This window comes from Balaenoptera physalus (genome assembly GCF_965194825.1).
Source record: "Balaenoptera physalus genome assembly, chromosome: 14".
NCBI lineage: Eukaryota > Metazoa > Chordata > Mammalia > Artiodactyla > Balaenopteridae > Balaenoptera > Balaenoptera physalus.
In genome coordinates this window covers 59,247,004-59,269,077 of record NC_138893.1, presented here as the reverse complement: position 1 = coordinate 59,269,077, position 22,074 = coordinate 59,247,004, and the positions used below count along the sequence as shown (strand labels likewise).

The 22,074-nt window shown below is 35.9% G+C and overlaps 1 protein-coding gene across 2 annotated transcripts in view; it reads right to left on the bottom strand.

Annotated features, from left to right (window-relative positions):
• The window catches only part of HTR7 (5-hydroxytryptamine receptor 7), a 680,316-nt gene that overhangs the window by 142,189 nt on the left and 516,053 nt on the right, over window positions 1–22,074 (bottom strand). For both annotated transcript variants that reach the window (XM_082423804.1, XM_082423808.1), the window contains one exon: window positions 10,526–10,606. Coding sequence is in view for 1 of the 2 variants with exons in the window: in XM_082423808.1 (XP_082279934.1) it covers window positions 10,594–10,606 (13 nt within the window). In the remaining variant the exon portion in view is untranslated. The remainder of the gene's footprint in view (window positions 1–10,525; window positions 10,607–22,074) is intronic.

Sequence of the window (22,074 nt, the reverse complement as noted above, 5' to 3'; positions counted from 1 at the left end):
CAGCCCCACTCTGCAGCCATTTGATTTCCACCTCTCTCAAGATGCTCAAGTTTCTCTTTATCTTAAATGTAAAAGGCAAATACAGGAATTAAAAACAAATCTTTCCTGAGACTGTATGCCAGTGACCTCTTACTAGTTTTAAAAATGTGCTCTATGCCTAATTTTCTGCTTCTAGTTTATTGCAATGTGGAGTTTTCAATTTATTTTTAGTTTTTCCCTTAGACACAAACTAAATTTGATTTTAACTTTTGCCTCTACTTTTGTAGAATTTGATCCCATATTTCACAGATAATTTGGGGTTAGATACATTCAGTTGTAATCTTATATTCCAAGTTGATAATCCTACCCAACTAATGTAGAAGATGCCCATATAATCTTAATTGGTATATTCCCCTGGTCCTAGGCACTGTGAGACAAATATTCTCTTACTTTCCGACATATACACATATGTTTTGATCATTATTGCTTAAGCCCTCTGACAGAGTTCAGATCATTAAAATTAAACAAAGATTCTCTTGGTGCTTCCTTCTCTACAAGAAAAAAAAAATCTAAATTGCTCTGATATGATTTGAATTTAGCTACTCTATGCACAGCTTTCTCCAAAACACGGCTGTTACCAAACACATTTTCCTCCTTTCCAGTTAAACACATCTAAGTATCTTATAGAGAAAGACTATAAAGCTTTTGAAAACATAAGCACACCAGTTTTTTCTAAGCAAGTAAATTCAAATTGGGATTTTTGAAGAATTTCTAGGGAACAAATGGGCAGAATAATCTAGTGAAATCACAATTTGAATTTCTCCAAAGACCAGCAAAACTTAAACACCAGTGACTTTTACCTTAGACATGGGTTTGGTAAGTCTGAGAATAGTACTGTAGCAGGGAGAAATGCCTGAGAGGTGAGAGATTTTTTGGTTTGTTTTTTATTTTAGGATTTTTTTCCTTTTGTTTTTAATAATATGTTAGGGAATCATTGTAAAAAACTTAGAAACAGATCTGGTCAGTACCACAGGAAGGGAAGAGATGGTGATTATGTAGTGGCAACATCATATAATGCAGAAGGGCAGATAATATTTAGACACTTTCCCCCACCTCTCTGAGCCTTGTTTTCCTCATCAGAAAGAAGAGGACAGTATCCTCTGTATAGAGTGATGTACAACTGCAAAAAATTATGATAAATGCAGTGTGCCAAGGTCATTAAAATTCTTGTGCAGAAACAAATTAAAAAAAAAAAGGAAATCAATGCTAAATCAGTTAAGACACCAATATATCAGCCATAAACCAGGTAGGATGATCTACCTGGTAGCTAAATGTGCCTACTTTTGCAAAGCATACTGTTTGGGGATTCTCTCTTGGCCTTTTCTCTATGATCTATAGCTTTTTAATCTTGGTCCTTTTTTGAATAATTTCCTCTCATGCCACCAATGAGATGACCCATCAGAAACATGTCTCAGAGGACTGTATTAAAAGATAGTAGGTCTGAACTAGCTCTGTTCTAATATTTGCAGAGAAAAGGCTCATTCCTTCTTAAATAATCAGAGTTAGACCTGCCTTGGAAGCCAAGATTCAGGAGTGGATCAAAGGTAGAGAAGGAGAGGCGGGCTCTCAGCATGCTTATGGCCAAAGCTTTGACAGAAGGGACAAATTATGCCACCAAGTGCTATTTGAGAGTTTGAGACCAAAGCCACCTAAGAGGTTCCAAATAGGAGTTTGTGGATGAAGTCCTGCTTTAATAATAGAGTACCATTACCAGGAATCTCCCTCTTGCACATCCTTCTCACGACTCTACAGAAGCTAGATTTTCAGAGTAACAACTCAAATCTACCATCTTCACCCACAAAAACCTATTTTCCTTTATCATGTCTGAAAAAATAGCATACATGGTATACTTTAAACCCAGACCCTGAAATCAGAGCATCGTATGATAGAAAGAGAATCTAATGATGAATTTGTTCCCAGTGCCAGGGGAAGAGCTGGTCCTAGTACATATTTTAATAAAGACTCTACCTTATATATTCTCCCTGCCTTTCTCTTATATGTTCATTCTACCTCTTACAGCCCTTCACGAATCCCATACCATCATAATGCCTTAAGATACTATGATACTGTGATTTCCCAACTTGGCTTACTCTACTTCTAAAAGTCTGCAAGTTCCTAATTTCCTATCTCCTACCTCTACCCCAAACCCTCATGTTTTCTATCAGCTGGCTCAGACAAGGGTATGAAGGAATGCAGCTGATTAAACCAATTCACAGAAAGACTTGAATGACTGATCTTTTACACACACCCAGATATTTGCATTTTTGGAAGAGAAAGCCTGTTAACTCAAATAAATCTATCATCAGTGAAATTTTTAGACAACTTATCAAAGAGAAGAAAAAAAAAAAGTCAGGCTTTGACAGGAAAAGAGATTTAGGGAAGGGCAGCAGAAATTAAATTCAATTTTGTCTGGCCATCTCATTCCCAAATATGGTTTTACTCTGGTTTCACAAAATTCTTCAGCATACCAAGGTTAATAACAATGGTTCTCATGCAGCAATCCAAACACAGATGAAAATGCATGCACATATACACACACACGTATGTGTGTGTGTGTGTGTGTGTAAGGGAAACAAGTTTGATGATAGGGACAACAGCAATGAATTACTTGTTTAATTGAGATCTGGCCACCACTAATGCCTGATGGTGGTTAAAAATAAAAATAATTCTAGCATTCACATGAAAGGTCTTAAGTGTGAAACAGATGTTTCCTTTGGATTGGCTAATTATGCATCTGTCAGTAAGAGACTGGCAGCACTGGGAAACATTTAGGATGACTGTATTGGTTAACCCTTGCTGAGTAACAAACATCCCAAAATATAGAAGCTTAAAACAATAATCGTTTATCTTCCCATGATTCTGTGAGTCAGCAATTTGGAATGGGCTCAGCTGGAAGATTCTTGCACTGGTTTTGCCTGGACTCACCTATGGGACAGCAAGTAAACAGGGGCTGAATGGTCTAAGGTGGCCTCATTCAACGTGACTTGCAGGAAGAGCTTTAGGCTGGATGCCTCAGTTCTCCTCCACATGACCTCTCCATCAGGCTGACTTAGACTCATTCACATGGAAACAACACTCCAAGAAGGCAAGAACGAAAGCTTCAAAGCTGTCTGTGTCTAAAGCTCAGAATACACACAATGTCACTTGCTTGGTTCCATTACATTCTATTGACCAAAGCAAGTAGCAAGCCCAGCCAGAATCCAGGGCTAAGGAAATAGCTCCACTTCTTGGTAAGGACCACTGCAAAGAGCCACGTTGTTATCAACCATAAAGACTTAGGAGTAGCACAAAAGGTTTTAAATAATTTTCTATTTGAGGTGTTTTCTTTTTTCTTTCACTTTCTCCCTAGTTCAGTCCAATGAGATTATCTTTTTCATAGAGAAATCACACTGGGAGAGCTCATGTTCCATTTATAAACTACGTTTATGAGAACCGAGATGTTAGGTTGCAGATTATTCCATTTTAGGAAAAGTGAACAAAGCTAGACCTTATAGTTTTTAGAACATTTCAAGAATGACATGTAATCTTTTTTTCCCCAATAAATGGCCTCTAGTGGCACTCTTTGGAAGAATTATACCACTAGAAAATTCACTGTATATCTTCTAAAGTTTTTATTTTAAACTGTTTGAGCAGATGTGCTAAGATATTTGCTTCACACATTTCTCAAATATTGACTCCTTTAAAGGGCGTGTTTAGCTTTTATCCCCTGGGACTCAGATTTATGTTTCCTACCACTCTTAATAAGGACTTGAAAGCTATTTTTTTCTGGCTGAACATCTTATTTCCATTTTTTAGGCTAATAAGGAAAAACTTTTAGGGGACTATTTTCTTAGTTTGTAATGACAACGTCTATGAGAGGCATTGATTTCTTGTGGTAAGCGTCTGGTCATGGTTCATGACGGAATGTAACAGCTGAAATTATGTTCTGAGAAGTTGATATGGGCGTCCCAAGATCGAGCTCTGCAAGTAACATAGCCTATAAAATAAGATGATCAAGGATTCGGTCTAAACCAGCTTGGCACTAGAGCCAAACCAGCAATTTTGAAGAACAAAAAATACCTATTTTTAACTTCACCTTATAACAATGGAGACAGTAGGTGTGATGGGAACAAATCATGTGTTAAGGAAAGGAGCAACCCCTGGGCACAAGAGGGTTCTTGTACTTTCAGACTCTCTGATCTTGAACTCTACTCATCTCCATCTGTTTTTGTGCTTTCTAAAGTTCAGTGTCATGAGCCAGGACAAGAATTAATCCACACTCTGATAAGCATCAACATCCACAAGGACCTCAGAAAGTGAAAAACCAGTCGTCAACCGGCCCCTGGCTTTCTTAAACCCTCCTTATAAACCTTAGGCACAAGCCCTAATGTTGTGATAAGCTCCTCCCAGCTTCCTCCTACTGAGGTGTCCATGATTCCTCAGTGTGCGTTCTCCTTTGCTGCAGCAAGCTCAATAAACCTAACTTTATCTTTGATTACAAAAAGAATAATAAATAAATAAATAAAAATAAAGTTCAGTGTTTTTGGGGTAAGAGCTCTGATTGAAGAGGTGAAAGTTTCTATTCCCCATAATGTAAGAATTGTGATTACAATCTAGTCCTCAAGGAATCTTTCACTCTGTTTTGTTTTGTTTCCAGATGAATTTTCATGCCTTATCTTGTTTTTGCTCATTTGTATTTCAGCATTTTGGAACAATGAGCGTACTTTATTTTGTTGACAGGAAAAAGAAAAGTGAACATTGCTTCTATGACTTGAGTTGGATTATAAAGGAAATCAGCCTGACCACCTATTTTAGATCACCTATCCTTCTTGCAGGAAGCAAAATCTACAATAAACATACAGTGTACCATTTGCAAGCCATATCTCAATGAAAACCCAGGGAAGAAGAGTTTTCTACATTACAGCTGATTTTTTTTTTTAACATAATTTAGCCCATTTGACAGAAACCATGATCTCAAGAAACGTGGGTTCCTGCTGCCATTAAATGTACCTGTTTCTAATGTATGCTGCTACTAAGATGATAATATTGTCTAGTGAAGTTTCTATGACTCCTTAGATATTATATGCTCTAAAAAACTCATTGTCATGAGTGTGAATCTTTCATAATAACTCAGATATTAAGCAGTTCGTAGATATCATCCCTTGAGGAGAAGCCCTAAAAGGTATTGCAACAAACTTGATGAAATTAAGTACATATCATATGAAAACTTTTATATTGATTTTAAGTTTTATTCTTTACATACTATTTCCCACTATGGATGATGATAATGCACACATTCACCTACTTTACTTCCTCTACTTAATTTTCAAATGGCTATGGTTATATAACTATTACAGTTGAATCCTTTAGTATACTATGATTACATTTCCTTTCTTATAAACTGGATTTTTTTTCTAGCTTTATTGAGGTATAATTGACAAATTAAAACTGTAAATACTTAAGGTGTATTAGGTGTTTTAGGTGGTGTTTATTGTGGTGTTTTAGGTGGTTGTGATTATACGATACAACTTTCAGTTAAAAATGAATAAGTTCCAGTGATCATCAGATGTACAGCATGGTAACTATGGTTAATAATAATGTATTGTATACTTGAAATTTGCTGAGAGGAGATCTTAAGTGTCCTCACCAGATACACACGTAAAATGGTAACTATGTGAAGTGATATGTTAATTAGATTGATTGTGGTAATCATTACACAAGGAATCTTTCACTCTCCTGCCTCTATTCCCAATCTGCTTTTTCTTCTAGGCCCTGTTCTGTTTCTCATATCCAAAATGGACCTCACACTACCAAATCCAGTGGTCATTTTTTATCCTTAATCTTATTTGACTTCTAAGCAGTAGTTGATATCACTGATCAATTTTTCCTTCCTAAAATTACTTTTCTTGGTTTCTGTGATGCACTCTCTCCTGGATTTTATTCTCAGACTCCTTTGCTAACTCAGTACTTCTGCTTGAACTCTGAATATTGGTACTTCCCAAGTTCAGTCTTGGAATTCCTTTCTTTTCTATTTCCACTCTCTTTCTCTACACAGTCTTATCCATTTTCATGATGTTAAATACCAGCTATGCCCCATCTTTGAAATTTTTACCACTAGTCTTCATATAATCCTGGAATTGGATTGGAATAGCCAACTATCTACTTACAATTTCCATTAGGATGTCCAACAGGAATCTTAAACCTCACATGACTGAAGCAGAACTATTGACTTTGAGTCCAACCTGTTCCTCTGTCTGCTTTCCCTAATTTAGAACAGTATCACCATTCTCCCAGTTTACATAAACCAAAAATCCAGGTACAATTTTTTTCCCACCTCAAATTAATGCAATATCAAACCCTACTTACTTTATCTCCAACATGTATTCAAAATCCATCCACTCTTCCCATCTCAACTATTTTACCCAAGTCCTATCTACTTCTATGCCTTGCCTGAACTACTACATTAGCCTTTCCCCCTTACTCCATGATTGGATATTATCTTTTGTTGTTTATGTTTTAACTTATTACTAGAGTAATTTTTAAACACACACAAAACTATGGAGAATATTATAATGAATCCCTAATAAAAACTTCATCTAGTTTCAGCAATTAACATTCTGCTAGTCTTGTTTCACCTATCATCTTCTCTTTCGCCTCCTTTGATCAATGAAGTACTATAAAAGAAAGCATGGACATCATTTGATTTCACTATAAAATCCCAGTATCTATCAATAGCAGAAAGTGACTTATGTTTTTAACATAATATAACTATACACCTAACAAAAAACCCCAATAATTTTGTTGCATCATCCAATATCCAATCCACTGTTAAATTTCCTAGATTGTGTCAAAAATGTCTTCTTATGGTTGCTCTATTTGAATAAGACTCCAAACAAGGCCCACACACTGTATATACCTCTTTTAACCTATAATATCCTCCTGTATTTCATGTCATCCATTTGTTAAAGAAACCAACTTATTTGTCCTGTAGTGTTACCCACATTCTAGATTGGCTGGTTGCATATTCATAGTTCTTTAAACATATTTCTCTCTCCACATTTTTCCTTAGATTATCAGACCTAGAGACTTGACTATATCTAGGTCCAATCTTATTTTTTTATTATAATTTCACTTTATAAGTGATGTGCTATGTACTTCCAATTGCATCATATCAGGGGTATCAAACGTCTGGTTGTCCCACTTTAAGTGATAATGAGATTAATCTGTGGGTTCAGGTGATGTCAGTTTGGCCCATTCATTATATAATTCTCAAATAACTTTTTGCTTTAATGTTCTAGGAAACAGTGATGACCACTGTCTAGATCCATTGTTTCTGTATGGGTTACAAAAGGTGATTTTAAAAAATTCTGTCCTTTCACATGCATATGTTGGCTGAAACTCCTCTGTAAAGAACATTCCATCAGCAACTATTTCGTTATCCTGAAAGCCGCTTTATACAGGAAAGACGGGATGTATGTTAAATCTTTGCCCTTAATTTACCAATTTTCAGAATAATGAGCCAGTGCTTTGGAAACTTACAACAATCAAAAATATTTAAATTATTGTTTAGTTCTGTTTTTATTATCATTATGAATTTGCATATGTTTGATGGGTGTGAGTCCACAAAATATTCTTAAAATTATTCACCCCATTACAATTATATTCTTACAATATTTTTACTACATTGCAGTCAGTGTGATCTTTGAAAAACCCAAATCACATCATGCCATCTGTCATTTAATACCCTCCAATGTCTCCCCATTGCAACTAGAATATTTCCCAAATTCTTTATCTTAGAAACGTCTACATAACCTGACTATTTCTCTAACTTCACCTCATATAGATCCCCCCCTTCAACATCAATGCTATTCTGTTTCTCAAATGCCATCCAGGGACTATGCACTGTCTATTCCCTCTATCAGTAGTGCTGTTATTCCTGATCTTTGCCTATGTCCTTCTACAACCACCCAGTTATTTTACGTCAGATGTCCCACCATGTTTTTATTCTTAATGTAGAATTACCTGATATTTTCTTACTAATTTATTGCTTTTTTGTGTTTGTTTTTATCTTACTCTCTCCTCTGGAATATAAGTCCTATTGAGAGCAGGGATCTTGCCTATCTGGTCTACTACTGAATCCTCAGTGCCTAAAAGAAGCTTAGCACTAGGCTCTCAGTAAATACTTCTGAGTGAATAACTGACTGAATGCATGAAGGGCTCACCAAATTTAAGACTGAATCTCCCCAGAAAAGAGGACCCTTGACATAAACAGATACACTAGTGACTTCTTGGTGGAAGAGATGGCTCTCATATTGCTGAGAAGGCTGGAGTTGCTCTAACCCAAGGATGGCAAGTAAGTTTCAACTTACAAATAAATAAAAGAGAAAAATATCCTTTGAACAATTTCACACTGAAAAAAAAAATTAAAATCGACACAATTTATTTTAAAATCTTTGTTAGTCTTTCACAGCAAAAGTATTAATTTTAATTAATATTAGTAGTGATTTAAGTTTTACAGTTTGAAAATTTCTGTTTCATACTGTTAGCAGTGCCATACAACTTATTAAAACTGTATTATACTGCAATGTAACACACACAGATATTCTTTTGGTGTTTCTTATTTCTGACTGGATAAAATTTCATGGGCAAGGAAATTGACAAAAGACTTTTGGACTAATAAGCTCAATAGAAAAAACGTCAAAAAGTACAAAGTTTTTAGGCCACAAGAGGTACTAGGCTCTAATTGCCAAACTGTTGAACAATATAATGTCAAGATTTTTTTTAGGTAACTATAAAATTTCATTTCATATACTGATGTTATTCCATCTCAATTACATGCTGGCTTAATGTCAAAATTTTGTATGTAACTCTTTGTGGTCCATAAAGATTTTTGAAATGGTACACATATTTTATTTCTGATTTCAAAATATAGAAGTAATACCACAGTAATCTATAATACTTTTAAAAATTAAAAACATGTGAAATTATTTTTATTGTTTTGATTACAAATATGAACATAAATATTAACCTTTATTTTAAATATTAGCTAGTGGGAAGCGGCTGCATAGCACAGGAAGATCAGCTCCGTGCTTTGTGACCACCTAGAGGGGTGGGATAGGGAGGGTGGGAGGGAGATGCAAGAGGGAGGAGATATGGGGATATATGTATATGTATAGCTGATTCACTTTGTTATAAAGCAGAAACTAACACAACATTGTAAAGCAATTATACTCCAATAAAGATGTTAAAAAATAAATAAATAAATGTATTTTAATAAAGAAAGTATTTGTGTTCTCTACTGCAACAACTAGTGAAATACAATTTTGCCCAGTTATTTATTTTTGAGGATGCAACTGATTCTAAATATTAACAATTTCTTTTCATTAAAATACACCAAAACAAAGGGAAAAAGTCACAGTTTGGAAGACGATATTTACAATACAACTAACTAATAAAAGACTAGTATCCCAAATACATATAATGCTTAGAAGTCAATTTTTTAGAGTAAAATGGGCAAAGAACAGATATTAAGAGCAGATATTTTACAGAGAAGGAAACATGAATAGTAAATCAGTACATAAATAGCTGCTGAACCTCATTAGTAATCAGAGGAATGTAAATTAAGACCACAAAGATTACAATTTTGCATGCAATATCTTGGCAAAATATTAGAAGTTTGATGATACCAAGTATTAGTGAATATAAAAATCAATGAGAACTCATAAGCAACTGTTTATGAATGTGTAAAATAATATACCAACTGTGAAAAAGAACCAGATACTATCTTAAAAAGTTGAAAATGTGCATATGCTCTTACACAAACATCCCACTCCTAGTTGTATACCTTACAGAATCTCTTGACTATTGACAATATGAGACATGTACAAGAATATTCAGAGCAACTAGTTTAATTTTTTTAAAAAGCAGGGATCTAAACCATAAATGCCCAGTAAAAAGAAAATATATATTTGAAATACATATATATATATATGAATAAAAGAATTACAGATATTCATGATAACATGGTTAATCTGAGAACCACCATACTCAGGGGAAAAGGTAAGTCTCAGAAGACTATAGAAAGTATATACTTTTATAAAGCAAAACCAAACAATATACTGCTTAGAGTTATAAATATATAGAGTAAAATACATTTTAAACAAAGGAATTCAAGATAATGGTTACTTCTGGGTGATTGGCAAGACAACATAGGATATAGGTAGATTCAGTTACATTAGTAATATTCTAAGTAAGGTGATGGATTCATAGCCACCATTTTATTATTTTACCTCAAATTTTATAACCTTAAGTTTTGTTGCCAGCATGGATGACTGGGTTGATTAGGACTAACTTTTCAGTTGAGAAAAACTACAGAATCTGTCCAAAATGTATAAACCATCTGATTTAAGTTATTGGAGAGCTATCAAGGACGTGAGAATTTTCAGGCCATAACCTGTAAAAATAGTGAAACTAAGAGAAGTATTTATGCACTTAGAATATCACTTACCTGCTGGGTGACTATGGATTCCACAAAAAGCACTGAATGAAAAGGTAAAAAGCTGAGCACAGTTTTCATTAGTCTGTGGAACTAGAAGAAAAAAAAAAGAAAGAAAATTAAGACTCAAGAAGAAGAAATGTCAGGGGTTAATATTCCATATTTCAAAATCAGATTCTGAAGGGGTACACTCTGAAATTTACAATGAACAGAAAATAGGCTAGATCTCAGAAGGACTGAAGCACATCTTTAAATTATCTCAAATCAGGTTTAGTTCATGTGGCTTGTCTCTAGCCTAGCTGCCTACCAGAAGTGAAATATATTATTTCTGGAGGAAAATACCATCATACAGAACTTTAAATTATTTCTACAATTTTTGACATGCAACTTTCAGCCCTTAATAAAAACTACTGAGACTTACAAGTACACAAATTGATCAAAGGGGAAATAAATATTAGAACTAGACCCCCAAAAGATCAAGATGTTGACATTTTAAGGCGCATACTTAGTAAGAACACAAAACTATGCTTAATATGATCAAGGAATTAAATTACAAGTGGAGAATTTAAAAAGAAAGCAAAACTAAAGTAATAAATAAATAGTATATAGCTAAGAAAAATACAAAACTGAAATTAAGAACTCAGAGGATGAGTTTAATAGCATATTAGACCTAGAAAAAGAAAGAATAAAATGGAAGATAGGACTGACAAAAATCTAGCCTGAAATATGAAGAGACAAAATCTGGAAAATACAGAAGTGAGTCTAAAAGGCATATAATACACAGAGGAAAGTTGTCACAAGAGTCAGCTGGTGCTCCAGAAAGATAACAGAGAAAGAGTAAAGCAGAGTAAGTATTTGAAGAGATACTGACTAATAACTTTTCAAAACTGATAAGAGGTATAAATACACAGGTTCAATAAGTGTATGAACCCCAAGTAGTTTTCTAAGTAGGAAAATAACAACAAAAATGTATATATAACTGCATCATAGGAAAACTGCTGAAAATTAAAGATATATGAAATCTTTTAAAAGCAGCCAGGAAACAAAAAAACATACCTCCTGAAGAGGAGCATCAATAAGATTAACAATGATTTCTCAACAGAAATAATGAAAGACAAAAGACAGTAGAATAGTATCTTTGAAGTAAAGAATGATGATGCCTGCTAACCTAGAATTCTGAATCAACAAATACAACCTTTAAAAGTGAAAGAAATATAAAGAAAATTTTAAACAAGCAGAAACTCGGAGTTTTTATAATCAAACTTATACTAAAGAAAATATTAAAGTGTATTCTTCAAAAATAAGGTAAATTATTCACAATGAAAACAAAGTTCTGCAAGAACAAATAAAAGAACAAAGAAGGGGGTAAATATGTGGTAAAAATAAAATGAATATTTATAATATAATACAATAATAATATAATATCATGTGACATTTAATATATAAATTAAAATCCATGCGATAATAGCACAAAATCTGGTGGGTAGCTGGGTGAAAGGAATTAAATTGTTCTTTGATCCTTGCATTTCCTGGAAGATGTTAAATTTCTAATTTCATGAAACTTTAATAAGTCATGGACATATGTCATAATCTCTATGGTAATTACCAAAAGAATGTATAACTAGTAAAATAAGAAAGGACCATAACAGATACACACACACACAAAATCAAAAGTAAAACTGTGGAGCTTCCCTGGTGGCGCAGTGGTTGAGAATCTGCCTGCCAATGCAGGGGACACGGGTTCGAGCCCTGGTCTGGGAAGATCCCACATGCCGCGGAGCAACTAGGCCCGTGAGCCACAATTACTGAGCCTGCGCATCTGGAGCCTGCGCTCCGCAACAAGAGAGGCCGTGATAGTGAGAGGCCCGTGCACCGCGATGAAGAGGGGCCCCCACTTGCCGCAACTAGAGAAAGCCCTCGCACAGAAATGAAGACCCAACACAGTCATAAATAAATAAATAAATAAAAATCTAAAACAAAAAAAAAAAAAGTAAAACTGAAGGAAATAAATTATAAGACAGGATAAATAGAAAATGAATATTAAGATAATAAATTTAAACTCAAGTACAAAAAATATGGAATAAATATTCCATTTTAAAATAACAGTTGTCAATTTGGATGAAAGAAAACAAATATATGCTTCTTACAAGAGACATAAGTTAAATATAAGAATACACAAAGTGTCAGCATAACAGAAAAACTTACAAAAATTACCAAATAAAAGCTATTGTGGTTATACTGATAAATTTACTTTAAAGCAATCAGTAATATTAGAACTAAAAATGGATATTTCATAACGAAAGGTCAATACACCAGGAAGATATAATAATGACAGAGTCTCAATATCTATGAAACAAAAACTGACAGAAATAAAAGACTAATAAAGTTGATAAACTTCTAAAAAGATTGACAAAGAAAAAAGAGAAAAGGCGTAAATAGCTAATTCAGGAATAATACTGATAGTAAGAGAACACTCAGACAACTTATGATACTACATTTAAAAATATAGATAGAGACAGGAGGAAATAGAACATTTGAATAGTCCTACAGCTATTAAAAGAATTGAATCATTTCAATTCTTTAAAGAAAAAATCAAAGAATTTGTGAAAATCTCCTAACAAAGAAAACCCCCGCTCCAGATGATCTTACTGGTAGATTCTACCAAACATTTACAGAATAGCACAATCTTGCCCAAACTCTTCCAGATTATAGAAAAATAGATAATGCTCTCCAACTCATTCTATGACACCAGTACCTCCAGAGAAATAGTTTATTATTTGTGTAATTAAAATTATTAAAAAAAATATATATATGCTTACGTATATAGAAAATATTTCTGGAAGGAGACACAAGAAACTACAAACAGAATTTGCCTTCAAAGAGAAGAGCTGGGAGCACTAGTATGGGAGAAAGAATTACTGTTTATTATATATTTCTTGGTAATATTTGAATATATATGTATAGATGTATATATGATGTTTATGACTGACATATTTAATTTTCAAAAATAAAAGGATAAAGAGTGGAAAAACGGCACTGCCAGTTTCCAGTCCAGCACACAGGAAGCTTGGAAGTCACTACTCCATCCTAACAACAAATAAAAAGCTGAAAAGTCAACAACTCTCTCAGATCTGTAAGAGAAGAGAGGTCATAGACAAAATCGCTGCCTCTGAAACTGGAGACTGGCAGGCAAATTCAGAGAATCACACTTTACTGGATCAGAAACCTCCATAGGAGCCAGGACTGGGGTAGGGAAACCTGCACTATAATTAATTTCTGGAGGCTCAGAGAGGACAACTCAGAGTTAAAAAACCCAGGTGGGGGCAATCACAGGGTGAGGGGGGTGGTCCCCACTTTTGTGAGTGTTACTTCTCCGATCTCTACCAGGTTCTCCCAGTGAACATCAGGGGGAAAAAAAATCCCCTTGTGCTTCCTGCAGGAGGAGAGGAAAAGGAACCGTTTTGAAATAAACCACAGCATTCGGTCCTTCTTTACAAAGTTTAACCTTGGGAGAAACTGTTCAACCAGATCCTAATCTGCTGAGACTTTATTAGAGCCTAACTAACCGGAGGGAAAGAAAATACCCAACTCCAGCCCACATGAATCACCCCGTCCCACATATGGGGGCGGAGGGATTGGAAAGCATGCGTGAATTTCACAAATCTGGAGACATAGGCTCACTTAAAGACTGACCGTCATCATGGGACCACAGAATGTTTCCCCTCTCCCCTCACCTCACCACTACGTTACGAAGGCCTATTTGCATCAGTAAACTATGGACTTTGGGTGGTACTGATGTGTCAATGTAGGTTTATCAGTTGTAACAAATGTAGCACTCTGATGCAGATGTTGATAATGGAGGGTGCTATGCCTGCGGGCTGGGTGGGCAGGGAGTATATGGAAAATCTCTGTACCTGCCCCTCAGTTTGCTATGAACCTAAAACTTCTCTAAAAAGTCAAGTCAGTTAAAACAAAAATGAATTAAAAAGGGCTCCTTTGGCTTTTTTACCTAACTTGATGTATGTGAAATATTGAGAGACTGACTTATGACTATGGACTCTGCTGGGGGCTCCTGGACACTGGAAGGAGGGTGGATATAGTGAATTGGTTGGTAGCCTCAGCTGCCATCCTGAAACTGGAAAAGGCTGAGGGAACGTAAGCTATCCACCAACCTCAAGGCCAGACTAGAGACCTGAGACATGGCTGTACCAAATGGTGTCTCTGTGACCTACTGCTTTGTGCCTGCCATATCGTGGCAAAGCCTTTAAAGGGGCCCATCTGCGCTTCGGTTGATGTTAAATTCTCTCCTGTTCCTTAATCAGCCGCTGAAGAAACTGCTGAAGCTTGCCCTGTGGCATCATATGATGAACCTGGCTTCCTACACCGCTGATCAATGCAATGGTGTGTTAACTCCCCTGTGATTCAGATGGGAGAAAAACTGAAATTAAGATCAACAAATTGTTTTTATAAGCACCCTTATGAACGTAATCATTTCCTGGTTCCAAGATGTTGCCTCAGAGTGAATAATTCACAGCGCTGGTTTAATCACTTCTTCTATCCCCATTCTTAATGCTGTTTTTGGCAACTGACCAATTGTTTAGCACTCAGCTGTTCTGACAGCTTATAAAAAAGTAATAAAAAATGTTTGGTTGAACGATAACTAGCGTTGCCAGATTTAGATGTTGAAATATAGAAATAGAGGAGGTAACAGTCTGGAAATGTGGAATGTCGAAGGGGGAAGGAAGGCACAGGGCATCAAAATGACTGACGGACAATGTATCGACTTTGAGAAGAAGGAGACTGTCACATAGCTGACAAAAGCAAGTACTGAGAATGCAGCAAAAACTCAGGAAAGAGGGGTGTGGGGGGGTAGCCTCATAGAGGTTCAAAGGGATATTTCAAATTTTCACATATTAAAACATTTGTTTTGTTTTTAGGAGAGCTTCAGGTCTATAACCTCAGATTTTGTATACAATTCTAAAAGTCACTGTTACCCTGTGTTAAAGCATGTAACAAATGTGAACAAGGTACATGGGACTTCCTTTAGCAGACATCCTACAAAAAGATTAGGCTGACTGAAAATAAGAGTTACATTAAACAAAATGATGGGGAAAAGCAAACACATGAACCTTCAATATCTAGCAATTTCAGATTATTCAGTAGGGAGACAAAAGACTCAAACACTTAATAATTAGGGCTCAAGCATCACTGTTTTGAAGCTGCCAGAAATGTTGATTCTGAGTCCATCAAGGAAAAAAAATAAATTCTATATACCATAACCTATTTTAGAAAACAAAAGCATATGGAATTCATTTTAGAAATGTTTCCCCTTTCAGATTAATTCAAATATGGAAGCCCTAGCCTTATAGACCCACTCATTCTAAACAAGAAAAAAAATAAATGATAGCTACATTTATTGAACACCTATTTTGTGCCAAGATCACACCTTAATGCTAATCCTCAATAATTTTGCAAAGTGTTTATTATTATCCTCTTTAAAGATAAACAAACCGAGGTTCAGAGAAGCTATACCTTATAGCTTGTGAATGACCAAGCTAGAATTCAACCTCAGGACTGTTTGACTCCCTGATCATGTGGCCTCTCAACTAGAATATTCCTAAGGAGTTCAGAGGGCTGAAATCTTGCAATAAGTGATCCTAAAAATAAGTGTAGTTTGTGGACAAGGCATTTTCTTTGTCTTTCATGTGAGTAGAAGCGATCACAGAGTGATAAGAGCAGGCCCCCCTGTCAGCCCCCCTGTGTAGGGGTTACCTGTCCCGCTTTATGCCAACATGTGACCTGGCACAGTAACCATTCCAAACCCCAGTGTCTTCCTCCACCAGTACAATCTGTATAATAACACTCACCTCACAGAGACTAGAAGAAATTCCCCATGTGACATAGTAACTGACACCACAGGATCTCAATAAAAGTTAGCTAATATTACTTTACTACTGAGCACACATATTTGAACACCTACTTCCTTCTGGACAATGTTCTTAATCAAACAAGGATAATTAACACCTCAAGCCCTTAAGTAGCTGATAATCTAATGGAGAAGAAATGTAAAAAAATATATAAAACTTATTAAAAGGGCTATAATAAATAAATGTATATACATATGAGAGAGAGAGAGACAAAACATATTTAGTTTTTTGTATTTACCCAAGAAGGCTTTCCAGAGACGAGTGCTTTTCCATCTTGAAAAGGACATGTGGTATCTAAATAAAGCAGCCCTTTTAGGGCATATGTGCTGTTGCCTGCTTCAAATATATTTTCTTGGAATGGTTCACATATGGATGAAGTCACTGCTTCTATTAAAATCTCTGAGTCCTTCTCCCATTATCAGGGAGCAGTGAAACACATTTTTGCTATTTCTTTGGCTACTTATTTGTACAGAGCAAAATGTCAGGATATGATTAGTTGCAACTCCTGTATTTCCCAGCTACAGTTCTTGGGAATCTAGAGGCAAAAGCAGAGTCTGGGTTTATTTCTCAATTCAGTATCACGCAGAGGCAAGGGGAATGATGGGAAAGGACTCCCTTCAGTCAAGAGCCCTACTTTCATAGAAGAGCAGAGGCTGCTTGTTCATGGTCACAGTAAAGTGGTGAATACTGCCTTTGAGATGAGAAGCCATCTACCTCAACCTGAAGAGCATGTGGCCAGTCCTCCAGACTTGGTCCTTTCATATATACGATCAATCACTTAATCACTTAGGGCAGCCCTGATCAAGTTTCTGTTGGAGAAGCCTGATGAATTGACCAATCCTGGCCCTAGAGTGGGGACTGTTTGCACTGAGTCATCTGCTCTGGCTTTCTATCTACATTGATCAAAATCACTAAATATTGGCCCCTCACCACTTCCTTTTGTGCTAAATCCCCGTCTGAGACAAATCTCCAACCAAGGAAAAGGAACTTCCGGCAGTAAAGGATCAAGGGCCAGAAGGAAGGGCACTTTCCTCAGAGGGGGATATGTCCCCTGTTTAACCTTAAATAAAATGTCCTAATTGGAGACTAATAAAAAAAAGTAAGTCAGCAGGGTCACATTACCACAAAGGCTACAACCACTCACGTTTTAAAAGAGAAATTTACAAAAGAAATCCGAACTTCAGGTCCAATTTCATAAATAGTTTCGATATGCATAACCTGCATATTTAAGGATGTCCTGCACCTTTAAACATCTATAGAATCAGTTTCTTTTTACATATATTTTACGACATTCATGCAATTTTTTTTTCTGAATAAAATAGTAGTAAATGTTCATCATACAAAATTTGAAAAATACAGAAAAAGTATAAAGAAGAAAACCAAAATCCTCCACAATTCTACTTCAGAGAGAATCATACTAAGAGTTGCAGCCTTAGAAATTTTGAAAAATGATTTCAAAAAGCCAATTTATTTAAAGAAATCATAGTATGGTTTAATTTTCTGCTTCACTTCCACTGGAATAAAAATCAAATAAGAACTTCCCAAAGTCTGTAACATTTAGGAGAAGAAGGGAATGAAAAGTTAAAAAATACAGAATTTCAATAAACACATGAAAAATTCCTATTTATTTTTTCCTTCTATTTTTCCTCCACTAGTAAAGGCCAAATGCTTTCTGACTGATTGTTTGAATTAACTGGGCAGGCACACTAGGTGACAAGTATCCGACCTGCAGACATTTATTTCTCTCCTGTGTCAGAATGGGGCTCTCTTTTTAAATAGGCCATCTTTTAGTAACTAGTCATTGTAGGAGCTACACATACTGAAATAAAGAAATCAGCTCAGTCTCCCTTCAAAAAAAAAAAAAAAGAAAAAAAATGCGGACAGGATGTGAAAGGATTTTTCATTATCTTTGAGAAACAATTGTGAGAAAAGGCTGCAAGGAAACATCAAGGAAAATGTTCTTTCCCTTATCTTAGGAATAGGCTATATTTGTACATAGTTGCATGGACTTAGTACTTTGCCTGTATTTTTTTAAGGTGTGCTTATAGCTAGTCTCTTAGGTTACAGTTTGCCAAATTTCTAAAGCTAAACCCCAAATTCTGGGCCCTGTCTTTCTGAAGTAGGAGTGTTTTATGTCTTAAGAGTTCCATTGATTCTTAAAGAGGTCCTCGATCAGGAAACCACACTGACTTAGCCGTTTTGATGATTTGAAGTATAGAGATGGCACAGCATGGTGAAAAGAGCCTAGCAGACTTGGATTCAGATTTTATACTCTTATTTGCTAGCTTTTAGAAAATTACTGAAGCTCTGTGAGTGTTTTTCCTCACATGTATAACAGGAAAAATAATACTAATTTCACAGAGTGTGGTGAGAATTAGAAATAACACACAATGACTAACTGAAGTAGATATTCAACAAGTAGAAAATATATTAGCATCCTTTATATAGACATTTATAATCAGAGAAAAAACTGACCATTTTCTGTGGATAAAAGGAAGTTACTATAATAGGAAATCTCTAACAAAAAATACATTTTCCTCTGACTCTTTCTTTACCTCCCATCCCTTCCTGAAACCATTAGTGAGGTCTGTGCTGGGCTACTGTAGGGGCTCAATGACCCACAGTGGGATGCCAGCGTGAGAGTGAGGGGATGAAGAGGGTGACTGCGGGGAACAGAATCAGAGCCTGAGAAGGATGAGGCTGGCATCTGTGCAGGGGACCGGCCTGGCAGCAATGTCAGAAACCAAGAAGAGTGAGGAGGGCATGCACAGGGGATCAGTGCTGACAAAATTTTGGGGAAAAGAAAAAGTGCCATGGCACTATGTCTTGGAAATGCTAAGGTCTACAGGTTTGTTTTCTGTAGGTATGTTCAGTATCTTTAATACACTAATTTACGTTTCAACTCTCCAATAGTCTTGGCCATGGAACTCTTTCTTTATAAAAATTCTCTTATGACCACTTATCTGTGATGATAGACCAGTTTATATTTTCAAATCCACCATGAACTGATACTTTTGCAAAAATGAATTAGTAAAAACTGAAATAATCAAAGACTTCAATTCAAACCTCCAATATTTATGAGAGTTTAGATACGTAGAATTACTCTGTCAAATTGTATTTATTTACTTTTATTTATATATTTAATTGGGGTATAGTTGTTTTACAATGTTGCATTCTTTTCTACTGTACAGCGGAGTGGAGTTCCCTGCGCTATACAGCACATTCTCACTAGTTATCTATATTATACATATTAGTGTATATATGTCAATCCCAATCTCCCAATTCATCCCACCACCCACCTTCTTCCCCTTGGTGTCCATACATTTGTTCTCTACATCTGTGTCTCTATTTCTGCCTTGCAACTGGTTCATCTGTGCCATTTTTCTAGATTCCACATGTATGGAGAATAGTATGGAGGTTCTTTAAAAAACTAAAAATAGAATTACCATATGACCCAGCAATCCCACTACTGGGCATAGACCCAGAGAAAACCATAATTCAAAAAGACACATGCACCCCAATGTTCATTGTAGCACTACATACAATAGCCAGGACATGGAAGCAACCTAAATGTCCATCAACAGAAGAATGGATAAAGAAGATGTGTTACATATATGCAATGGAGTATTACTCAGCAATAAAAAAGAATGAAATTGGGTCATTTGTAGAGATGTGGATGGACCTACAGACTGTTATACAGAGTGAAGTATGTCAAATTGTATTGAACATTTTAAAATGCCCATTCTTAATTTCTGCACTAAACTTGTCAGAACTAGAATTGAACCATCTGCACACGGGCACTGAACCATGCTTTGAGTAAGACTATTATAGGTCACAACCAGGTCCCTTGGTTTACAGATGTGGAAACTGTGGCACAGAGAGACAGAATGACCAATCCGAGACATACAACTATGGAAGGGAACAGCCAATACTAATGCTCAGGACTCCAGGCTAAAATAAGAATACTCTCTAATATTCTTTGTGTTTGATAATAACCTCTGGAAGGCAAGGACCAAATGTGTTTTGTCATTCTATCAATACTTGTTAGTATGATGCTCAGTACATTCTCAAATATTGAATGAATGCATAAGTAAATGTCCAAGTGGATGTTCAAACCACTATCTTTCTTAACTGTTTCACTTTAAATTAACTGACTAATGTTACTATTTCTCCACACTGGTTTATCTGTACACAGTGAGTGTCTTGTGTCAAGGCATGTGGAACTGTATCTTCTTTCATAATTTTTATACACCTGTTATAAGACAATTTCAGGTGGAGAAAAACATCCAGCTGAAATCCAGAATGTGGAAAGTTAGCGAAATCATCTGGAAGGGAGGGTGGTCTAGGATGTGAGAGACTGAGACAGGTAGATCATAGGCACAACTACTGTGTCTGTACTTCTTAAGTCTTTCGAAATCAAATCAGTATTAGGGAAAGTTAATTAAACTCTTTCCCCTTGTCTGACCTGAAACCAGGTGGCTGCTTTCAGATAACAGCCACAGACAGAAACAGTTCCATCAATGGGAGAGCTGTTTCCCAAGAGTTAGAAGCCTTGTCAAAGGAATAATTAACACTTTTTTCACAAGCTGAGAAGGAACTCTCCCCTTGCTCCTCCCCCAAATTAGCCTCTTTGTGAGAATGGTTAGCCAAGGGGGGAAAGTCTGATATTAGTCTAGGAAATACAAATATTTCTAGGAGCTTTATTACTCAAATTAAGAACATGAGGGATTTTTGTGTTGAAGAACAAAAGATCGCATAGAAATTCTTCTAAATACCACACTTCTCTTTGCCGTTAGCACCAGCAACCTTAGGGACACAAAAAAGGTTCCTGCTAAACAGTAACTCTTCTTACAGCTCTGCCTCTTTTCCAAATGCAGCACAGGGAGCTCTGCTGAGTTCGTTCATCACTGACACCATACAAGGCATGCAAATTCTTCTGAAATATGGAACTCCCAGCATGTCAGTGAGGAAATACCTGATTTGCTTAGTTCCACAGTTTATAAAATTGCACAGAAGAGCTTTGCCCTCTGCAAGTATAATTTTAGCTAGAGTTGAAGATAACTGTTATCACTCTGGACTTGCTGCTGGGTTGATGCCTTAACATATCCTTTCTTGAGCGAATTTTTCCTCTCTTCTGGTTTTTCTCTCCCGGTCTCTTCTCCATTCCAGCCACTAACCTGAGGCCCAGGGGCTCAGAAAAATACTGTTAAGATGATAGCAAATAATCCCAAGTACATTGCCAAAAACTAAGTGAAGATCCACTCTTGGAGAATGTTCTGCAGACGAAGCTACTATAAGACTTAGATAAAACTTCCTCCCAATATTTTCAATTATAAAATGCAAGTTTTAGGCTCAGTGGTTTCTGAAGTCCCCTAACTCTAAAATATTACAACTCAGTGGGGTACAGTACACCCACTTATTCATAAGTCAAGCTTTCTGGAACACAGCATGAAATGCAAACTTTAGGAGAAATCAACTCCAAGTACCAAAATAATTGTCATTTTCACCAAGTCTCTAGTTTCAATCTAGGTAATTTGGCCTCTTAAGTCTTTTTTCCTCAATTACCACAAAATTCTTAAAAATGAGACTTATGTTTTTTAATCATTCTGTGTTCCAGGCACTCATCTTAGTTTA